The sequence below is a fragment of the Myotis yumanensis genome, unplaced genomic scaffold (genome assembly GCF_028538775.1).
Source record: "Myotis yumanensis isolate MYYU_CA2020_CCGP unplaced genomic scaffold, mMyoYum1.0.hap1 SCAF_9, whole genome shotgun sequence".
Classification (NCBI taxonomy): domain Eukaryota; kingdom Metazoa; phylum Chordata; class Mammalia; order Chiroptera; family Vespertilionidae; genus Myotis; species Myotis yumanensis.
In genome coordinates, this window is record NW_027223760.1 from 33,986,150 (window position 1) to 34,007,791 (window position 21,642).

Genomic DNA, 21,642 nt, shown 5'->3' on the forward strand with positions numbered 1-21,642 from the left:
AGCCGAGCCGCGGGCGGCGGGACCCGCGACCCAGCTGGGCGACGGCGAGCGCGACTGGGGCCCCGCACGAACCCCGGAGCCCCCCGCCGGCAGAGCAGCAGCCCCGCCGCCAGCCCCCGCCCCCCGGCCGCCCCGAGCCCCTGAGACGCGCCGCGCCGCGCGGGCGCACCCGGGCAGCGGAGAGCGGGGTCCCCGCACCCGAGCGGAGGCGCGGGCGGCGCCGGGCCTTGGGGGGCGCAGACCTGCGGAGCCTGCGGCCTGCGGAAGGTGAGCCCCAGGGTCGCCGGCGGTTGTGGAGGGTGGGAGTCGTTATGCCTGGGGACGGAGGAATTAAGGTTTGCAAAATAGAGGGTCCCTCCAGCCAGGGCCTCTGCAGATGCTCGGGAGGCCTCCTGGGGGTGCCGAGTACCCCTCCCTAGGCGAGAGCCGAGTTCGCGAGGGGATGCGGAACTAGCCCACCTGGCTCCCTTGCCCTCTTAAGTAGCCTCATTGACACCCCCATTACTCTAGCTGCTACTGCCATCCCCACTGTGTTTGCAGACACTCCTCGGGCTCTGACATGGGGGTCCTGCTTTAGGGGTCCTCACAGAGCCGGGGCTCCCGGCCTTCTGCAGAGGTTTGCCCACCCCTCCAGTGGCATCTCTCCAATCCCGGTGGAGCTGGGAGGAGCCAGGAGGTTAATCCCACACCTGCCCCCAGCTCCCCCCAGCTCCCCCCAGCTCCCCCCCAGCTCTCCAGCTCCCCAGCTCCCCACCGCATCACCGCAGGTAAGTAAGCCATGTGGTGGCAGAAAGGCTTGATTCCTGCTCCCCAGCCCAAACCCCAAGTTGCACCAAAGTCTACTGCTTGCTGCTGCCCCAGCCCCGCCCCCTCACTTTCTGTCTGGGAGCTTCGCCTCGCTGGCCACCACCCACGAATCTTGGCTGTCTGGTACCCTCTCTCCTCCCATCCCTGGGGGAGCTGGCGTGGGCCCAGCATAGCCTAGATGTTGTAATGTCCCTGGCAGTGCCCGTGGAGAAAAGCTGCTGGGCCTGTTCCCAATCAGTTAACCTGGGCCAGGCCCTCCACTGCCAGGGGAACTTGACTCAGGCTCTGGAAGGGGAGATGCTGGCTCGGTGGGAAAGGGGCTGTGAGACTGTGGGCACTGCCGGGAAGCTGTCCAAGTAATGGGACACTGGGGGACTGAGCCATACTGGGAGCTGTTCAGAGGGGCCACTTGGCTCCTTCAGGGCAACGGACCTTTTCCGTCACAGGAAGATTAGGGTGGGGGTTCCTGTACCTACCTAGTGGCGCAGGGGGAGGACTCCTTTGGAGTCTTGGTTCATGTAGGGTGCAAGAAGATGGCTGGCAACGACAGCTGTGGCACCAGGATGCTGGGGAGCAACAGGCAGCCATGGCTGAGCATGGGAAGGGCAGGACCATTCCTCCTTTGGGCCAGCTGTTCTCTCCCAGCTCGTCACCATCTCCTGAGCTGGGCCGTGTTCACACTGCACTCCTTACCGGGTGGAAGGAAGGAAGCGCAGAGTTGGGAGGAAGGGGGTTGGCCACCTCTGGTCTCCCTTTCTCTCTTTCCCTGCTTATGTCCCTCTCCCACCCCAGGTGTTCCTACAGAAGCAACTCCTGGGGCAGAGGGCAGTTCACCGGCAGACTAGGGGTGGAGTAGGGCTCATGGGCATCTGAGGGCCCGATCTGCACTGATGGGCACACACACACACACACACACACACACACACACACACACTCGTGCATAACTCCCAGCGTCTACCATCCACACCCATCTCACCTCATACACACTCCCTTACACTCTTACACTTGCTCTTACAGGCACTGGTTCTGGCACTCATGTGCTTTCCGCCGCAATTTCCACTTACTCATCCCTGTGCACACGTACCATTGCCCCAACACCCTCCCTTATGCTCTTTTCCAGAGTCATGCATGTCCCCAGTCAGTGCACAGCCAGAAAGGCTCATTCTAGGTGGCCATCTGGCTAAACCCAGACACTGCCTGCATCTTAAGAGCCTCCCTCAGCTCCATAGTGGGAGGCATATTCATCTGCATCTTCATGCTCTAAGGGACATTCTCAGGGCTGGAGGCCTCAAGGGACATAGGGCTGTCCTCTGCTAGGTAATCCACAAATTGGCTTCTCCAGCCAGGACAGAGAGGCTGGAGCCCCGGAGGACAGCCACCTCCTCACTGTCTGCTCTGGATGCTGCCTTAATGGCCAATGGGATCCCTTTCAAGGCAGGAGGCCAGAGCTCGAAGAGAGGGTGCCTGAGACCAGGTCCAAGGTGGAGATTAAAGGGGAGAGGCTGCAGCATTAAGCTGAGCAAGGATTATACTGGAATTTCCTGGGTGTTTAAACAGCTGCTGAAGAGGACAGAGGGCAGGGCCTGTGTGCTGACCCCTCCCACGCTGACCCTGTGGCTAACAGGTGTGAGGACCAGCTCAGCAACCACACCAGACACGAAACCATTGGTCCCTTTGCCCTTGGGATCGCCATTCACCCCGCAGGCCCCTGCAGCCTGTTTTGCTTCATGTTTCTGTCTGAGCTCAGTATACAGCAGTGCCCGTTGAGTGTGTCCCAAGTGTCCACTCCCCTCTGGTCCCTTCTTTCCTTTTGAAGTCACAGTTCTGACATCCTGTAAGAGAAGTGTGATGTTCTCAGTGAGACAAGGTGAACTTCTTGGAAGAAAAGCTTAAAGAAAATCCAGGGATAAAAGTTCTTTGCTTTTCTTGTTGACATTTCTTTGCTCATTCATTCCCAGCTCCTCCTGCCTCTCCATCTCTGCTTTCTTCTTGTAGTTAAAATTTCTAGATATTTTGAAACCTAGAGGGTAAAAAGGAGGGAGGATAAAATATAAATATAAGCTACAGTAGTCTAGGTTTTATAAATATGTCTCCTTTTTGTTTAGATTTTAGTCTAGATTTTAATTATGCGATTCTTGTTTTAATTATAAAAATAAGATATGCTCATTGTAATAAGAAAAATAATTCAAATATATGTAAGACAAAGTTAATGCCTTCCCCTCAGTTCCTATCCTACAGTAACCAATTTTAATGGCCCAATATATCTTCTGCAATACCTCTTCCAAGCTTATTTGGCTTAGATTATTTAATTTTTTTAAAAATCTACTCTGTGGATTGAGTTATGTAAACTATATTAAGTCAGCTTGGTTTGTTCATAACATTATCACATTTAGTATACCTTTAAAATTCTTACAGACTTACTCCTATTTAAATCTTTCAGTTTTATAGATGACTGAAATCATAGGCTATGATTTATAAGCTAAGATTCTACACATCTTTAATATTTTCCAGCTTCTGAAACAAAATACAATCCTGATGCTAAGAAACTGTCATATTTTTGTAAACCAAAGACATGTAGTGGGCTTGTGGATGTAGAGTCTCTACTATATGAAAAAGGTACGAAGTGATATAGCCATTAAAGGAGCTGAGAAATAAACAAAAGACGGGAAGTTACAGAAGGCACTTTTTGTCACAGGAAACTGTCTAATCCATCTCTTTTTCTGAGCTATCATTTGACAGCTACGTTTCTGCTGCTTCTGGTGTTTGATATTTTTAAAAGCATGTACACATCTGAAATTTGAAAGTTGTCCTGATTGGGATAAGTTTTTTGCTCTTTCATGGGTTAGAGGGTTTCTAAACACTGGCCAATTCCTTTCACTAGTTGGAGAGGATAGAGTCTCAAGCAGGCCACAATGAAGAGGACCAGAAAGATGTCCTAGTCCTCAGCCATTTGAAAAACCAAGTTCTAAGTCCTGCTTGTTCAGTATTCGAGGCACGTGCATGGAGCTTCCATGTTCTTGTCACTTACATTTCTGAGTTTGGAACTTGTCTCAAAAGAATCTGCAGTGGTAGGAATTCACTGACAGCAATTGCTTTCATATCTTAATAAGGTTTCTTCTTTCTTCTATTTATTTTAGCCATAGAGATGCGCTCCAATTCTTTTCAGCTATTAAAAATGAAAAGACTTAACTTATCTGCTTCCTTTGATAAGCAAGAACTGACCTAACAGCCTAGTCTCACTCAGATACACTTTTTTTTTCTAGAGAAACCTGTTTATAATCTTCAATTTTCTGGATCCAAATCTAAAAGATGTCCTCATCAAATAGCCAAACTACACTTCTGGGTACTTTATTATCTTCAATCATTTATTTTTAATGAATATTTTTGCTCTTAGTAAAATTTTTAAAAATTACTGAAGTAGCAATCCATATTATTCTTTCCTTTCTGATTCCTCTTGAGGACAGAAGCTGAGTGGCTTTAACATGTCTCAGAATTGCTTTTGCTCTTTTCGGAATTTCTGGAGCGAGGCCAGCTTCATGTTGTCATTAGGATGCCTGCTAAAGCGATGCACGCACGCCCCACAACAACCACAGCCGCTGCGTTATTTGTATTGTGTGTCATCACAGCAAATGCTTTGCCATTCCTAATCTTCCAGAATGTTCCATATTGTACGGCTGGTATTATCTGCATTGCATCTTTTCTTTCTTTGCTGCTTGCCCTTCCAAAAAAATATATATCATTGAGATGTATCTAAAGTGTTTTTTATCCCTTCTCCATGACGATTTGTCTAGTTTATCAGTTTGGGAAGACCCAGTGCTTCTAGTTTCTTCTTTATGCAGATTCCAGAATGCATCCATGCTCTCACTGAAAGAGGCTATTTTAAAGAATAACTGCTGGGCAAATGGCACAATGCCTTCATTGTTTAAAGATGTTCTGCAGGAATTTTTAGTTTTTGATAAGAGTGTTCCTAAAGACTGTCTGGCCCTGGACAGATTCTGGTTGGTTTTGGTGAGTCAGGCAGGTCTTCCAAGTTAAGCCATTGAGAGTTTGGGGGTGTACCTTCCCTGTGAATTAGTTCAGGATAGTTATTAAACAGCCTGTGGTGATGGGGCCATGCTTTTCACTTCGTGATCTCCCTGTTCTCCTTGGAAGCATGCATTTAATCTGCGCATGATTCTAGTAGCATTTACGACAGTATTGGCAAAGAACCTTTGTTTCCCCCCAACTTTACTGAAATACAGTTGACATATACCAGTAACATTGTGTAAGTTTAAGCTGTGCAATGTGATAATTTGAAAATGCTTCTTTATTGCCTCCATATGCACTATGTTGACTCTTTAGGTCAGTGGTCAGCAAACTGCGGCTCGCGAGCCACATGCGGCTCTTTGGCCCCTTGAGTGTGGCTCTTCCACAAAATACCACGTGCAGGTGTGCACATACAGTGTGATTGAAACTTCGTGGCCCATGCGCAGAAGTCGGTATTTTGTGGAAGAGCCACACTCAAGGGGCCAAAGAGCCGCATGTGGCTCACGAGCCGCAGTTTGCTGACCACTGCTCTAGGTAAATGTCAATGCTGGTTGGTACCCACCACACATCAGCTCATACAGATGTAGAAATGGTGTCTTTTCACGGTAACCACGTGGAGATAACACTGAAGATTTCATCTTACTGTATAGCCAGCATTACCAGAAAAAAAAGTAGATTTGTAGAAATCAAATCATATTTATCAAAGTTGAATATAGTTTTATTTTAGCATCATTGTGAAATGTGTTGCTTTCAACAGCACTGTGGATCCCAGGGCCACAAATATCCAGGAGGACACATGTTCCAACTTTCAACTGGCTTGCTTTCTTTCTTTCTTTCTTTCTTTCTTTCTTTCTTTCTTTCTTTCTTTCTTTCTTTCTTTCTCAGTCCTGTGCCTTTTGAGCAACATGCCTGTTTTCTTCTCAGCAGAAATAAATGGGATCTGCTGCTCTTGTCCATGCCACTCATGGACTTTTGAGACTGAGCCATGAGGAGAGAGATAGGTCACCACTAATCTCTAGACCAAGAAGCAGGAAATTCTGAGCCTGTTTGTTGTCACTGTGACCCTGGAAGCAGTCATGCCTCAGGGTCCTGGGCTTGTGGGCTGCAGTGCGTGCTTCTGAGGGCTCAAGGGCGTTTAATATGAAAGGGTAGCTTATTACATAGTCATTCATTTTGAGGGCATGCACACTATTTCGATTCATTTTACTAAACAGCTATTATACAGATTTAAAGAAATTGATTTTTAATAAATGATTTATTGACAAGATAGTATATATACAAGATTTTTTAAACAAAAAAATTAAAGGGAATACAGTGGATATGAGTCTTCCTCACACCAGCTTCAAGCTGCCTCTCCAACTTTCTCCCTACATTTTGTCTCTTCATCATAAAGGACCACCCATGGATATGGACATCCTTAAATTTCCAATCAGGAGCATGCTTTATACTGTTCCTCACTGGACTTTCACTTGGAAATTATTTTCCTATCAGTACAAAACAGTAGCTTTTATTCCTCTTGAAGGTTATGCCATAAATTTAAAAACAAATTTTCAATTACATTTGACATACAATATCATATTAGTTCCAGGTGTACAACATAGTAATTAGACATTTATATATCTTACGAAGTGATCTCTTGATTAGTCTAGTACCCATCTGAACCATACATAGTTATTACAATATTATTGACTGCATTCCCTATGCTGTACTTTACATCCTCATAAACCATCTTTCTAATGATGTATAGTAACTTTATAGTCTTTTCCTTTACAAACAGTTCTGCAATAAATATCCTTGTTTGAACATCTGTGCAAACAGATCCAAGTATATGGTTCCTGGAGGACAAATTCATAGAAGTGAAGCTGCTAGGCAGACATCACCAATTGTCCTTCTAAGAGCCTGTTCCAAAATTCCTGAACCCCTAAGCGCAGGAATTTTCACAGAGCCCATTTTCCATGCCTTCTCCAACTCACTGCATTATTCATCTCGTAGGACAAAATGGCATGTCCCTGTTGTTTCAACACGCCTTCCTTTCATTGTGAGCAAACTAGAAGCATCTTTGCATATATTTAAGGCATGCATTAATTGTCTCCCCTTGTGGAGAGAGGACCTCAGTAGCCAGATCTCCATAGCTCTCTCCCTCCTGGATATTGGCTCATTTCTTAGGCAGTCTTCACTCCTAGGTCTCTGTGCATCTGTTCTGGCACCCACCCTCCCGTCATACCCCACAGCTCTCCTTCAGCGGTCCCTCTCGCTCCACTGCTTTTCTGAGATGCCTGGCATATCCAAGTCTAACAGGGGATGGGAGTGTGGGGAGGGGGGGATTGTGTGTCCCCAGTGAAGGAGACGCTTTTAACTCACTTGCTTTTAATGAGAAGAATCTCCCGATTCCCAGCACAGGGAGGCTGGAGGAAGGAGGAAGAGAAGAGAGTAAATGAAGAAAAAGAACTGAAATAGCTCCTTCCAGAAGAAAAGACTAAGATTTGCCCAGAACTAACTGCCCTGTGCTCTAAGAGGGAGGAGGGTCATGGGGGACAGGAGCCACCCGGCACATGGCCCTCTAAGACCGGGGGCCTGGCACCAGTCAGGTCAGGAGAGAGTCAGGTCCTGCTCTCAAACCAAGGTTATGGGTGCTGCGACAGTTTGAGAGCTATAGGAGGAGACACAGCGTGAGGCTTTGGAGCCTGGGCCCTAATAAAGAAATGCATTTACCTCCCCCGGCCTCTTTGGTCCTGTCTCCCTAGGAAGCAAGTTTGGCTGCAGTCCCCAGTCTTGCAGAGCAGTGGCCCTGCCTGGGCACAGGGTGGCAGCCAGGGCAATGGTGGGAGCCCCGAAGATGCCCCATGGCTGCTGAGGGTGCTGCCCAGTCAGGGAGTGGAGTGGCGGGCATGGTGTGCAGCCTCCGGGTCCTGCTCCTGGTGTCCTCTGTTCTGGCTCTGGAAGGTAAGAGGGAAGGGGGCACCAGAGAACCCCCACTTGCTATTACAGACCTAGCTCAGGTGGGAAATGGGAAAGATTCAAAGAAGGCAGAAAAAGATCGAGGACATCAAGAGAGGGGAGGGAGTGGGGAGGGTTTCAGAGAAAGGCTCCCCAGTCAGCTGTGCTCCTGCTGGTGAATTACAGGGACCAGGGAGGGAGATTGTTTTTACTCCTGGGAATGAGCTGGGGGTTAGCAGTGCTGGTGGAGCCTTGGCCAGTGCTTGTTCCTTCTTCTCTCTGGGCAGAGGTATTGCTGGACACCAGCGGAGAGACGTCTGAGATAGGCTGGCTCACCTACCCACCAGGTGGGGTGAGTGTCACTTTCATTCTGAACCCGTGGCCCTGCCCTCACCCTTCTCCCTGGAGGGTGGAATTGGGGAAGGAACCCCTGGGTAGGGACTTTCCCTCCCGAGGAACAGGGCTTTGGGGTATCCTTTACCCAGCTTTGCATGTCATTCATTTTAAGTCTCAGAGGAAGAGATATGCCCCCTTCCTGCACCTTCCAAGTCCTGAGCTGCTAACACCCATCTCTGCCCTCCCCTCCCTGCAGTGGGACGAAGTGAGCGTTCTGGATGACCAGCGACGCCTGACTCGGACCTTCGAGGCCTGTCACGTGGCAGGATCCCCGCCAGGCACCGGGCAGGACAACTGGCTGCAGACACACTTTGTAGAGCGACGCAGCGCCCAGAGGGCACACATCCGACTCCACTTCTCTGTGCGGGCTTGCTCCAGCCTGGGTGTGGCTGGGGGTACCTGTCGAGAGACCTTCACACTGTACTACCGCCAGGCGGAGGAGCCCGATGGCCCCGACAGTGTTCCAGCCTGGCACCTCAAACGCTGGACCAAGGTGGACACGATTGCAGCGGACGAGAGCTTTCCTGCCCCCTCTGCCTGGGCAGTGGAGCCCCATGGGCCGGGGCCGAGAGCTGGGCTGCAGCTGAATGTCAAAGAGCGGAGCTTCGGCCCCCTGACCCAGCGTGGCTTCTATGTGGCCTTCCAGGACACCGGGGCCTGCCTGGCCCTCGTGGCCATCAAGCTCTTCTACCATGCCTGCCCCTCCGTGCTCCGTGCCTTTACCTCTTTCCCTGAGACCCAGGCCAGTGGGGCCGGGGGGGCCTCCCTGGTGGCAGCCATGGGCACCTGTGTGGCTCATGCTGAGCCAGAGGAGGATGGGGGTGGCGGCCAGGCCGGGGGCAGCCCCCCCAGACTGCATTGCAATGGAGAGGGCAAGTGGATGGTCGCAGTCGGAGGCTGCCGCTGCCAACCTGGGTACCAGCCTGCACGTGGAGACAAGGCCTGCCAAGGTGAGACCCTAGCCCCCACATGCTTGTCCAAGATCTCCCCACCTGCCCTGACCTTTCAGCTCCTTTCCTGAACACCCCAAACTTCATTTTGTCCCCCGAAGGTTAGGATTAAGCTACTTGAGGGAAGGACTCCTCTTTATTTCCTAAAGCACACAAACTCTCATCCACTCATCTGAAAATTTTAGCACCTTCTGGAGACTTCCGCAGCCATTTCGGAGGCTCCTAGAGGTGCAGGCCTGAGAAGTGATGGCGATCAGGAGTTGAACTCCTGGGTTATCTTGGGATGGGGTCCTTTGTCCGTATTTGCCCTGTATTTGGGGTGGGCTCATCCCAGGTCCAGGTGGCCAGGATGCAGGTGGAAAGCAGTGAATCCCAGCTGAGGACTAAGGAGAATGATTCTGCCACAGGTGGAGGTTGCAGGAGGCCTCTGCAGAGGGAGGTTATGCAATCAGCCTACAGACACCTACCTCTGGTGCTTGGCCTGCCCATAACCCCCGCCCACCTCACTTTTTCCATCAGTGGAAATGCAGTTCCACCCCAGTTAAGTGGCAGAAGTAATCTCTGCCTGAGGGAGGGAAAGAGGGAGGAGAGAGCTGGGGTTCCATCCCAGGAGAAAGGAGGAACCAGCCCGGTGTGGGGGCTCAGGAGGGGGGTATTGCATAAGCTGAAGCCTCCACTCTTCTCTGTTCCTCAGCCTGCCCAGAGGGGTCCTACAAGGCCTTGACCGGGAACAACCCCTGCTCCCCGTGCCCTGCCCGCAGCTATGCCTCGGAGCCTGCAGCCCCCATTTGCCCCTGCCTTGAGGGTTTCTTTCGGGCCAGTTCTGACCCCCCACAGGCCCCCTGCACTGGTAAGTCCCCCACCTACCCCAGAGGTAGAAACAGGACAGGGAGTGGGGCGGGAAGAGGGGGATCCCAAGGGCTACAGGTGGGGCTGTTGTGATTGGCGGTGACTTCTTTCTTCTGTGTCCTTGGTTTCCTACCCTACCTGCCTTACCTGTCTCTCTCCCTGACCCCATCCCATCTGGTCCACCTCCTGCCTCTCTCCTCTCACCTGCCTCCTCTGCTTTTGGGCTCCACCCCATGCTGTGTGTCTCCGCCCCTGCCTTCTCCCTCCCTCAATCACCTCTCCTGTGGCCCTTCCCGCCCCTTCTGGCACCCAGGCCCTCCGTCGGCTCCCCGGGAGCTTTGGTTCGAGGTGCAGGGCTCGGCGCTCATGCTGCACTGGCGCCTGCCCCAGGAGCTCGGGGGGCGCGGGGACCTGCTCTTCAACGTCGTGTGCAAGGAGTGCGGAAGCCACCAGGAGCCTGGCGGCGGGGGCGCTTGTCACCGCTGTAGAGATGAGGTGCACTTCGACCCCCGCCAGAGGGGCCTGACTGAGAGCCGGGTGTTAGTCGGGGGGCTCCGGGCACACGTACCCTACATCTTGGAGGTGCAGGCCGTCAACGGAGTCTCAGAGCTCAGCCCTGACCCTCCCCAGGCTGCATCCATTAATGTCAGCACCAGCCACGCAGGTGAGCCTTTTCCTCCGCCCAAGGCCTTACCTCGCCTCCTTAGAACCCCTCCCCCACTCCCGTCTTCCGCCTACTGACTCCCCACCCCAGTTCCCTCTGCAGTCCCGGTGATGCACCAGGTGAGCCGGGCACCCAACAGCATCACAGTGTCCTGGCCGCAGCCAGACCAGACCAACGGGAACATCCTGGACTATCAGCTGCGTTACTACGACCAGGTGGGAAGGGGTGGGCATCCCTGTAGGGCTGGAGGGAACTTGCAGTGTCCCACCCTGTGGCTAGAGGGACGGGAGGGGCGCGGAGGGGGAGTGGGGGTTCGGGGTGCCCAGGAGCCCTGAGGAAGTGGGAGGGGCTGGAAGCCTTGGAGGGCTGGGTCAGGCAGACAGGGAGTGAGTGGCTGTCCCCCCCAGGCGGAAGATGAATCCCACTCCTTCACCCTGACCAGCGAGACCAACACAGCAACGGTGACACAGCTGAGCCCCGGCCACATCTATGGCTTCCAGGTTCGGGCTCGGACAGCTGCAGGCCATGGCCCCTATGGAGGCAAGGTCTATTTCCAGACGCTGCCTCAAGGTGAGAGGAAGCCTGGGTGGAGGGCACCAGGGGTAGTGAGGAGAGGCCCAGGGGCCTGCAGGCCAAAGGCTGTGAGGGGAGTTCCTGGCTGAGCTCCCATCTTTGGCTCTGTGGGTGTGTGTGGGTGAGTGTGGATGGGTGTGGGTGTGGGTATGGGTGTGAGTGTGGGTGAGTGTGGGTGTGTGTGGGTGAGTGTGGGTTGGGGTGGATGAGTGTGGATGGGTGTGGGTGAATGTGGATGAGTGTGGGTTGGTGTGGGTGACTGTGGGTGGGTGTGGATGGTTGTGGGTGGGTGTGGGTGACTGTGGGTGGGTGTGGATGGTTGTGGGTGGGTGTGGGTGAGTGTGGGTGAATGTGGTTGGTGTGGGTGAGTGGGTGTGGGTGGGTGTGGGTGAATGTGGTTGGTGTGGGTGGGTGTGGGTGAGTGGGTGTGGGTATGGTTGAGTGTGGAGGGGTGTGGGTTGGTATGGGTGACTGTGGGTGGGTGTGGGTGGGTGTGGGTGAGTGTGGGTGGGTGTGGGTGAGTGTGGGTGGGTATGGATGAGTGAGTGTGGGTGTGTGTGGGTGAGTGTGGGTGGGTGTGGGTGGGTGTGGGTGAGTGTGGGTGGGTGTGGATGGGTGTGGGTGGGTGTGGGTGGGTGTGGGTGGGTGAGAGTGGGTGTGGGTGGGTGTGGGTGAGTGTGGGTGGGTGTGGGTGGGTGTGGGTGGGTGTGGGTAGGTACACTTTCATGTGAGGCCTTGACCTCCTGTGATCCTGGGCCACTGGTTCCTCAGGTGAGCTGTCCGCCCAGCTTCCGGAAAGACTCTCCTTGGTGATTGGGTCCATCCTGGGGGCTTTGGCCTTCCTCCTGCTGGCCGCCATCACCGTGCTGGCTGTTGTCTTCCAGAGGTGAGCCCCCCCTCACCATGTCCCCACACCACCACACTGCCTCACACCCCCGTCCTGGAAGCCCAAGGCCCAATGCAGAAACCCCCACACCTGGCTCTTGGGACCCATGCAGAGGTGGGAAGGAGGGACCTGGTCTCAGGCTAGCGAGCAGCCTGTGTGGGGGAAGGGGGAGGAGGAGTGTCATTCCAGGACTCTGGTTTGACCCTCAGGAAGCGACATGCGACAGGCTACACGGAGCAACTGCAACAGTATAGCAGCCCAGGTGAGAGGTTTGGGGGGAATGGGGCCCAGTTCGGGGGGTGCAGAGATGAAAAGCTGGGGGCTCAGGCCAGGAGCACACCAGCCAAGGTGGGCTCCCCTGAGGTTGAGGGGACCAAGGCATGCCTGCAGTGTGGGGGCGGTCTAGCCTTGCACTACACCCTCATAATGTACCCCACGCACCTACAGGGCTTGGGGTGAAGTATTACATCGACCCATCCACATACGAGGACCCCTGCCAGGCCATCCGAGAATTTGCCCGGGAGGTGGACCCCACCTATATCAAGATTGAAGAGGTCATTGGGGCAGGTACTTCAACAGCAGAGAGGGTGGGCCGGGCAGGATTCCTTTTAACCGTGAGCCCACGGTCCTTCCTTGACCACTGCCCAACCTACACCTGTCCCCCCAGGCTCCTTCGGAGAAGTGCGCCGGGGCCGGCTGCAGCCCAGGGGCAGGCGGGGAGCAGGCTGTGGCCATCCAGGCCCTGTGGACTGGAGGTGCCGAAAGCCTGCAGATGACCTTTCTCAGCCAGGCCGCAGTGCTGGGCCAGTTCCAGCACCCCAACATCGTTCGGTTGGAGGGTGTGGTCACCAAAAGCCGGCCCCTCATGGTGCTGACTGAGCTCATGGAGCTGGGTCCCCTGGACAGCTTCCTCAGGGTCAGTTGGCCTGGGGGAAGGTGGAGGGCCCTTGGGTCTGGGAAAGTGTGCAGTTCTAGACTGTTCCAGGGGCAGAGCCCTATACCTTGGCTCCCTCCTGCCCACTTCCAGTGGTCTTCAGCCTTCATTCCCAGGCCATTTTCTGATTCCCAAACCCCCTACCCTCTCATGCTAATGTCTGCTGTGCATGTGTGGAGGTTCCCACGTAGTTGCTGACCTCTGCCCTCTGCCCCTCAGCAGCGGGAGGGCCAGTTCAGCAGCCTGCAGCTGGTGGCCATGCAGCGGGGAGTGGCCGCCGCCATGCAGTACCTGTCCAGTTTTGCCTTCGTCCACCGAGCGCTCTCTGCCCACAGTGTGCTGGTCAATAGCCACCTGGTGTGCAAAGTGGCCAGGCTTGGTCACAGCCCTCAGGTGAGAATAGTCTGGGGCTCTGCATTCTTCAGCGGGTGCTGGAGGATGAGCCAGAACCTGGGGTGGGGACCTTGGGCAGCATATCATTGTGTATGAAGGGATGAAGCTCACCTGTGCTCCATCCAGGATAGAAGCCTGGGCAAAGGGGGCATTAAAGGATTTCAGGACTTGAGAAGGGGAAGGCGGGAGACCTCAGAAACCTAGAACCACTTCCTGCCTTTCCCCTAATGATCACAGGTACTCTAGAGTCAGAGCAGCTGGGCCCAAATTCTGAGCACTCCACCCTAAGCTCTGTGACTTTTTGCCCAAGTTCATATCACTTGATGCCTTAGCCTCTACAAAATGAAGATATCATCTACCCTGCAGGGTTGTTGTGAGGATTAAGAGAGATGCTTGATGTGAGACCTTTGACTCACGTCTGAGCAGAGAAGTTGCTCAATAAATGTGACTGTTGTTGTGATTATCGCTATTGGTACTTTTAACCCTACCCCTCAGGGCCCAAGTTGTATGCTTCGCTGGGCAGCCCCAGAGGTCATTGCACATGGAAAACATACAACATCCAGTGATGTCTGGAGCTTTGGGATAGTGATGTGGGAAGTGATGAGTTATGGAGAACGGCCCTACTGGGACATGAGTGACCAGGAGGTAAGCTTTGACCTAGACGTTGATGCTTCCCCACCCCTGGTCCTTCCCACCCACCAGCCTCACAGACTCCCACATTCTAAGACCTCCATTCTGTGATCCATTCCCTCCCTAAGATCTCATGGCTCTTGCTTTCTGTATTTTTAAGTTCCTTCACCAGTGTGCCCTCATGCTCCACCTGATCTCAGCCCACCCCCTTACTTAACAATATACTCTTTCCACTTACAAGTTTCCCTCACCATATTCTTCCTCTAATCCCTAGGTGCTAAATGCAATACAGCAGGAGTTCCGGCTGCCCCCACCTCCAGGCTGTCCTCCTGGACTACATCTACTTATGTTGGACACTTGGCAGAAAGACCGTACCCAGCGTCCCCACTTTGACCAGTTAGTGGCTGCATTTGACAAGATGATTCGCAAGCCAGACACTCTGCAGGCTGGCGGGAGCTCTGGGGACAGGTCTGGAGCTTGGGAAAGCCAGGGAGGGTCGATACAAACCAAAAAGAAAACTGAGGAGCTGGGGCTAGGATGAAGAGGGGACTTTGACCTGCCTACCCCTTCCCCCTTAGACCATCCCAGGCCCTCCTGAACCCTGTGTCCCTGGACTTTCCTACTCTGGATTCACCTCAAGCCTGGCTTTCTGCCATTGGACTGGAGTGTTACCAGGACAACTTCTCCAGGGGTGGCCTCTGCACCTTCAATGATGTGGCTCAGCTCAGCCTGGAGTAAGCAGGGAGAGGTGGGTGGGGGAGCCTCTGGGCCCTAGGCCAGGGTCGTGCCTGGGATCTTGGAGACGCTGGCCCAGATTTGATCCACTCCTTCCCCACCAGAGACCTGCCTGCCCTGGGCATCACCCTCGCTGGCCACCAGAAGAAACTGCTACACAACATCCAGCTCCTGCAGCGGCACCTGAGGCAGCCAGGCTCAGTGGAGGTCTGAGGCCCTGGCAGGAAGCTGTGACTGATGCTGCTTAGGACACAGCTGGGACTCAGGTCCAAGGAGGGATGTGGGAGACATGAGCCAGTCTCCATCTTGGCCTCTCATGCCCAGCATACTCAACCCAACCCTCAGGATGCTTCCTTCTCCTGCCCTCTGTCCCTTCCCACACTCCCTCTCCACATTAAAGGGAAAAAAGGGATTTTGCAAGTTGGAGGTGTGGTGAGGCCTCAGTCTGCAAACCCCCCTCCACCCCCCCCCCCCCCCCCCCCCCGCCAAAGTGACACTGCACAGCAGGGAGCAGAGTAGGGAACAATTTATTGGAAGATAGAAGGTGACAAGACTCAACCAGGGTCACCCCACCCCAGAGCATTGTCTGTCCCCACTCACACACTTTCTCCACACGCCTCCCCAAAACTCCCTAGAGCACCTGGACAGGGCTCACCCCTCCCGCTCTGACATGGGGTGGAGACTGGGTGCAAAGGTGGCAAGCCTGTCGTTAAAGTGCTTTGCTGTGACAGTGCAGCAGGACTCCATTAAAGCCCAAGACGGGGCACCAGCCACCTCCCGGCTTTCTGTTTGCTCCAGAGCCCAGCAAGGAATAGATACCTGGGCACAGGGATTCCCAACTATCCTACTCCTTTCCCCCTTGACCTGGGAGGTATTTTTGGTTTTGCAATGTTCCCAGGAACATGAAAGCAACTGCTGGGAACCGAAGCAAGAACACACGTTCAGATCTGATATTCCCAGCCTTCCTCTTCCAGACCCCTGTTGACCGCCCCCATCAAATCTGTCTTCAGGGTCCCTTGCCGAAGTTTCTCCCAGTTGGTGCTGCTGCGGGAAGTGCTTCGAGACACTGAGGGGGTAGGAAGGGACAAGTTGGGGCCAGAGGGGTGATGTGGTTGGAGTTTTTCTGAGTCCTTGTCCAAGTCATCGGATCCCCGGTTGTAGAAGGCCCGTGCATAGCGCCGGGCTCGCTGCTGGTAGAGGTCCTGCTTGTCTTCCACCCTGGGGAGGATAGATGACTTGGGAGGTGGCCAAGGGCCATGGGCTAGACATGCTCGTCTCCTGTGCACATCCCACCCCGCCATGATGGGCCTTTTCCTTGTCTGCTGCTGATGTGCCAGGTGGTCCCAGCCCCTCAGCAGCCAGGCCATCGGGACTAGAAAGGGCACAGGACCCCTGATGTCACAAGAACACCCAGCCCCTCGCTGTCACTCACCGGAGGAACCAGCGGTCCCCCAGCCCGTAATCTCCCCCAAAGATCCCCGAGCGAGGCCACAGGCAGCGGGGCAACTTCCGCTCCAGCATCACTGTGGTGGCCACAACCTGCATGTGGGGACAGAGGGGAAATAGGAAGAGGCTGGTGTAGACTGAGATGAAGTGTAGGGAGAAAGGAGGGTGCTAGGCAGAGGGATGACAGTTAAGCAGCAGCTAGGAAACTCAGGAACTCTGGTTTCACCAAACAGCACTCCTAAGCTGAGGGTAGTAGTGTCAGTTTTGTCAATGGGATGTGAGCCTCACAGTTCTATGCCTAGTGACATGACACTGTGCTGATGCTGCAAGAGGTTGGTGACTTTGCTCCAAGAATAATGGGAAGGTGAACAAAGCAAGGATACACGGGATATTTTGACCCTATAGACATATAGGCCATTTATGAATGCAAACATCATACTGAGACATCTAATATCTATATTTGCCTGGAAAAAAATATTCCTGGCAAACCCCATTTAGTTCATTTTTCTTATAAACTCCATTTTCTACACAGCACCATTAAATGCTATCCAATTTTCAGGATTTCCATTTTTATTTTGTGGGAATTATTTTTGTTGAGATAAATTATTTTTTGCATATATTTTAAAGTGATGATTTGATTCAATTAATGGCCTCTTGTCCCCACCATGATGCTCCGAAGATATTTTCTGCTACTACAAGGCGGGGTTTGTGGCATTATGTTTAACATGTCAAATTCTTCTGGGTCAAATTTTGAAGACTGAAATATTGCCAAAAAGATGGGATATTCCAGTTTTTATTCAGTAGCAAAATTTTCAGAATGCCATTTTAGCCACTATTAGCTTTATTCTTTAATTTTTATTGTTTTAGAAAATGAATGTTTTAATTTTTGAGCAAACTGTGAGGAATTATTTCCAGCTATTTCAGTATTGTTCAGTGGCATTGCTAATCCAGTTCTACTATACACTGCATTATTCTGTGTACTGCTCAAAAACTACCCAAACATGTGGGGTCAAAATATCCTGCTTCTATCTGAATTTGGCCTGTTCTTTGTAAAGGAAATGACTTGCACTAACCCTCCCAGCCACTAGGGGGCTCACCTGAGCTCTCCAGAGCTCATCCCGCTCGTGAGCCACCCTCCAGTGAGTGTCGCCCATCATGGCAATAAGGAGGTTGAGCATGAGCAGTGTTGCGATGATGGCGAAGGCAGCATAGGTGATGCTGTACATGAAGGGCAGATCCACGTCATAGTTGGCAGGGCCATCGATGATGGTGAGGAACATCTCGAAGGTGCTGAACAGTGCCATGGGGTAATTGTAGAAATGGCCCAGCTCATCAGGGTTCTCTGTCTGGAAGATGATATAGAAGGCTGCTCCACCCAAGGGGGTGAGAGTTACCATGGTGAGAGTAACCATGGACATGACCAAACTCCATCCAGCTCTTCTCTGCCCATTTCCCTCATCTCCATAGCACCATCCCAGCCCTTCATCACTCTATACTTTGGGTTCTTAGGTTACCTTATTTTCCATATGGCTTATCCTTCTGATTCCAAGAGCCACCTCTCCCAAACACTCCCAGTTTTCCCTCATCTCTGAGGGATGTCCCATCCTCAGACACCATGGCCCCACTTACCTCCGCTGCCTCCTACCTTTCCCCAAGTTTATCCCAGCAGTTCTGTGTTCTCTAAAATCCTCCAATCTCCCCCTCCCATGGTCCCCATCCTGAATAGATGATTTACCTGAGGTAAACCCCAGGATGACCACAGCCATCAGCCAGCAGAATCTCATCAAGTCACCAAAAATCATCTAAAGAGGGAAGGGAGAACATCACACCTGTCACTTGAGCCACTGCCCCTCCCATCCTCGAATAGGTTCTAACTGAAAATTCTCACAGCTCCACCCTATAAGACAGGGCTGGCAAACTATGGCTGTAGGCCAGATCTGTTTGGCCTATTTTAGTATGGCCCTTGGATTAAGAATAGTTTTTATATTTTTAAAGATTTGGGGAGGATGGGGGGAGAAGGAGGAAGATGAAAAGAATATACAACAGAGACCATAATGTGGCTCACAATGCCCGAGATATCATCTATTATCTGGCTCTTGACAGAAATGTTTGCAGCCTCTTCCCTAAGACCTTTTCCTAGGAAGCTTGAAGGGAGACACGAACCTTCTGGATCATGATGGTGAAGGGGCCCAACATCTGGAATCCTCGGGCGAAGTACATGACATTGCACCAGCCCAGCACCAGGGCAAAGGACATGGGCACCACCTCCCCACTGGTGTTGGTGAGCCTCATCACCATGGTTACCAGCACCATGAAGGCATAGGTGATGCTGGAAGGAGAGCAGAGAAGGGGTGGTGAGAGGGATCTGGGATTATCCTGGGGACCCAAGAGCAAGAGTGTGACTGAGACAGGACCCACACACTCAGATTCAGTCTTCGCAAGCTCAATACACAGGGTCACACACATCACTTGAGAGGGCCCTGTGGGGTTAAGGTTCTGTAGGGGTCAGGAATCCAGGAGGCAAAACTGGAGCCCTAGTGAGGGAAGGGATGGGAGTGAGGAAGGAGACTCACATGAGGACATGGAATGGCCCCCCAAGGATGGTATGTCCAAAGAACTGAGTGACCCCCACCCTGAAGATGTCTGGAATCTAGAGAGACACAAAGGCACTTATTGGCCAGGGCTCAGGCTAGAACCTTGGATCAGACAGTCCCACCCCAGACCCAGTCCACACCATACCTCTACAATCAGGATGAACACAGCTCCAATGACAGTTACCAGTTCCCCCACCAGTCGGATAGCATCCTGGGGGGTCACATAGGCCTCCTGGGGAGAGAAACATGGTCAGTACTCAGGGTTTCCAGGCATCTGCCCTGCCTGCCCCTGGTCAGAAGTCAGTGTCCCTTGTTTGATTTTTCCTTTTAAAAAATATGTTTTTTAAATTGACTTTTAGAGAAAAGAAGGAAGAGAGAGAGAGAGAGAGAGAGAGAGAGAGAGAGGAGAGAGAGAGAGAGAAATTGGTCAATTTGAGAGCAAAACATCAATTTGGGCATGTTCACTGACCAGGAATTGAACTGGCAACCTTTCAGTGCCCAGGGATGATGCCCAACCAAGGGAGCCAGTGCTCCATTCTTTTTAACCTGTTTGGCTAGCTCCAACTCCACTCTTTGAGTGTTATGTGTGTTTCTGCATGTGTGTATTTTGAGTTTGTGCCTATGTGTTTGAGACCTGGGTGAGGGGGAAAGTGGGGGTTTTAGGACAAGTGATAACAAGTCTGAGAAAGGGGAGAGAGTGGATCCTGCCCAGAAACTCAGCTGCTCCTAGTGTGTCACCTGAAGGAGCTTCTGCTGCAGGAGGGTGTTGTCCCTGGGCTGTGTGCGGTTATCAGTCCTGGGCTTCAGGGGGCGGTAGATGCAGCACATGGTGAAGCAGATGATATAGAGCACATACAAGGCACCCAGCAGGCAAAAGTAGGGTCGCCCGTATCTTTTCCACTTGAGGCTCACCAGCTCCTTCACTGGTGTCTGGTCCAGGATCTGGCGAGCCTGCATCAGGAAGAGAACAGAACAAGTGGCTCCGAGACTCTGATGTCCCTCCCCAGCCACTCTCTGACCTGAACTCTTTTTACCTCCCGCTTCTTGGTGGTGACAATCAGTTCCAGCAGTGATGGCTCATCCCCCGTGGAATCGATCTCTGTGAGATCATAGAGGGTATAGGTTGTCAACCCAAATGTCCCCTGGCTGTGCTTCCACTTCTGCAACAAGTGATTGAACATCTGGGGGAGGGGGAACACAGAGTCAGGAGGAACTGGTAAAGGGGAGGGTCACAGAGTGGGAGTGAGGAGCAGGTCCAGGAGAACAGCATCCCTGCAAAGGGTGGCTGCTCTTCAGTCACTGATCACAGCCTTTGGGGCAGAAAGACCCGTGGTTACGCTGACCCCTGGATTGCTTTCTGATTCCCTGAATTGCTTTACTCCCTCTTGAACTTGGGAAGAGGTGAGAGTCTAGAGGGTTGCTGCCCGTGGACTGGAAGTGTGGGTGGATATGAGCATTACAAACCACCATAGCATGGGAGCTAGACTGTAGCTTCCAACACCTCAGAAAAGAGAAAGTAGGCAAGAAAGGGTCAGGAACAAGGGAGACAGGGGCTGAGCAAACACTTCCAACCTGAAAATGGGAGCTAGGCATCAAGGATGAATGTTTACACCTATTCCCTCAAAGGGCTAGAACAGCAGATCTCAACCTGTGGGTGGTGACACCTTTGGGGGTCGAACGACCCTTTCACAGGGGTCGCCTAAGACCATTGGAAAACACATATATAATTACATATTGTTTTGTGATTAATCACTCTGCTTTGATTATGTTCAATTTGTAACAATGCAATTGGGGGTCATCACAACATGAGGAACTGTATTAAAGGGTCATGGCATTAGGAAGGTTGAGAACCACTGGGCTAGAAGTATAGGATGGGGTCATTAGAAGGACACCTTGGGGTTGCAGGGTGTCCCTCACCACAGTGTTGCCCTCCACTCCAGCCAGCTTGAAAGGAGTGAGACCCTGGTGATTGGGTACAAGATCCAGGGACTGCAGGTGGCCCCCACGTTTGTCATAGGAGAGCAGCAGGTTGTACATCTGGCAGGCAAAGGTCTTGTTGGGCTGGAAGACGAGGATGTGCAACACTGTGTTTCCTGGGGAGGACACCAGTGTCATGTGGTTACTGGACCCTAGTCCCCGACAGTCCTCATGCCCACCCCAGAGTGGGCCTGACCCTTGTCCCAAACCCTCCCCTCCCATTCCCTTCCTGTTCCCCAGGTCCTTTCCACACTCCAGTGCTTACCCAGGGAGTCCTGGGCCCTGATGTTAGCTCCATGTTCAATGAGCAGACGCACGATCTCCTCACTGCCCACGCAGGCAGCAAAGGACAAAGGGTGCTCCCCTGGGGAAACAGAGGGCTCCATGGCATGAGTGCAGGCTGGGATGGGCACCTCCCCAGTGACTGCCTGTTCCTCCACACAGCTCAGCTCTAGACTTGGGGACACTTATCAGCAAAACCAGAGGCAGGGATGGTGCAGAGGCCCTGGGGGAATGGGCTCTGGCCTTAAGCCCTATAAGGGCTGAACCCAGTCCACCCCACCCCATCAGGCACAGAGCTCTCCTCATTCCATCCTCCCCTGGCTCTTGCCTGCTACCTACCTCCCCTTCCCCAGCTCTGGCTCTGGTTCTCACCAAAGTAGATGTGGCTGTGGGGGCTGAGGCGGAAAGCTGTTCCTGTAGCTCTGGCAGAGACGCTGGCCCCGTGGGCGAGCAGGGCTCGCACCAAGTTCACATTCTGGTTCATGATGGCCACGTGCAGTGCAGTCTGACCTGATTCAGAGAGAGCCCTCAGGCATGGGGTCTGTCCCCAGGATTGTGCAGGG

At 52.8% G+C, this 21,642-nt stretch overlaps 2 protein-coding genes across 6 annotated transcripts in view; one reads left to right on the plus strand and one right to left on the minus strand.

Moving 5' to 3' along the window:
• EPHB6 (EPH receptor B6) lies at window positions 1–15,555 on the plus strand. The gene is given in 18 exon segments (XM_070424056.1): window positions 1–267; window positions 7,578–7,776; window positions 8,058–8,122; window positions 8,363–9,116; window positions 9,811–9,966; window positions 10,279–10,629; window positions 10,720–10,844; window positions 11,037–11,199; window positions 11,974–12,088; window positions 12,298–12,350; window positions 12,536–12,655; window positions 12,756–12,805; window positions 12,807–13,004; window positions 13,242–13,415; window positions 13,911–14,060; window positions 14,320–14,513; window positions 14,624–14,779; window positions 14,885–15,555. Coding segments are annotated over 17 exon segments (3,033 nt in total). The 5' UTR covers window positions 1–267; window positions 7,578–7,676; the 3' UTR covers window positions 14,994–15,555.
• Window positions 15,298–21,642, minus strand: part of TRPV6 (transient receptor potential cation channel subfamily V member 6) — a 27,304-nt gene continuing 20,959 nt past the window's right edge. For 4 of the 5 annotated variants that reach the window (XM_070424062.1, XM_070424059.1, XM_070424061.1 and 1 more), the window contains 12 exons: window positions 21,452–21,589; window positions 21,063–21,161; window positions 20,738–20,913; window positions 19,855–20,001; window positions 19,559–19,771; window positions 18,966–19,052; window positions 18,800–18,876; window positions 18,390–18,555; window positions 17,962–18,028; window positions 17,324–17,592; window positions 16,213–16,319; window positions 15,298–15,998 (listed from right to left, as the gene is read on the minus strand). In XM_070424062.1, the coding sequence (XP_070280163.1) occupies window positions 15,722–15,998; window positions 16,213–16,319; window positions 17,324–17,592; window positions 17,962–18,028; window positions 18,390–18,555; window positions 18,800–18,876; window positions 18,966–19,052; window positions 19,559–19,771; window positions 19,855–20,001; window positions 20,738–20,913; window positions 21,063–21,161; window positions 21,452–21,589 (1,823 nt within the window). In that variant the 3' untranslated portion in view covers window positions 15,298–15,721. The remainder of the gene's footprint in view (window positions 15,999–16,212; window positions 16,320–17,323; window positions 17,593–17,961; window positions 18,029–18,389; window positions 18,556–18,799; window positions 18,877–18,965; window positions 19,053–19,558; window positions 19,772–19,854; window positions 20,002–20,737; window positions 20,914–21,062; window positions 21,162–21,451; window positions 21,590–21,642) is intronic. The other variant, XM_070424058.1, reaches the window with a different exon arrangement.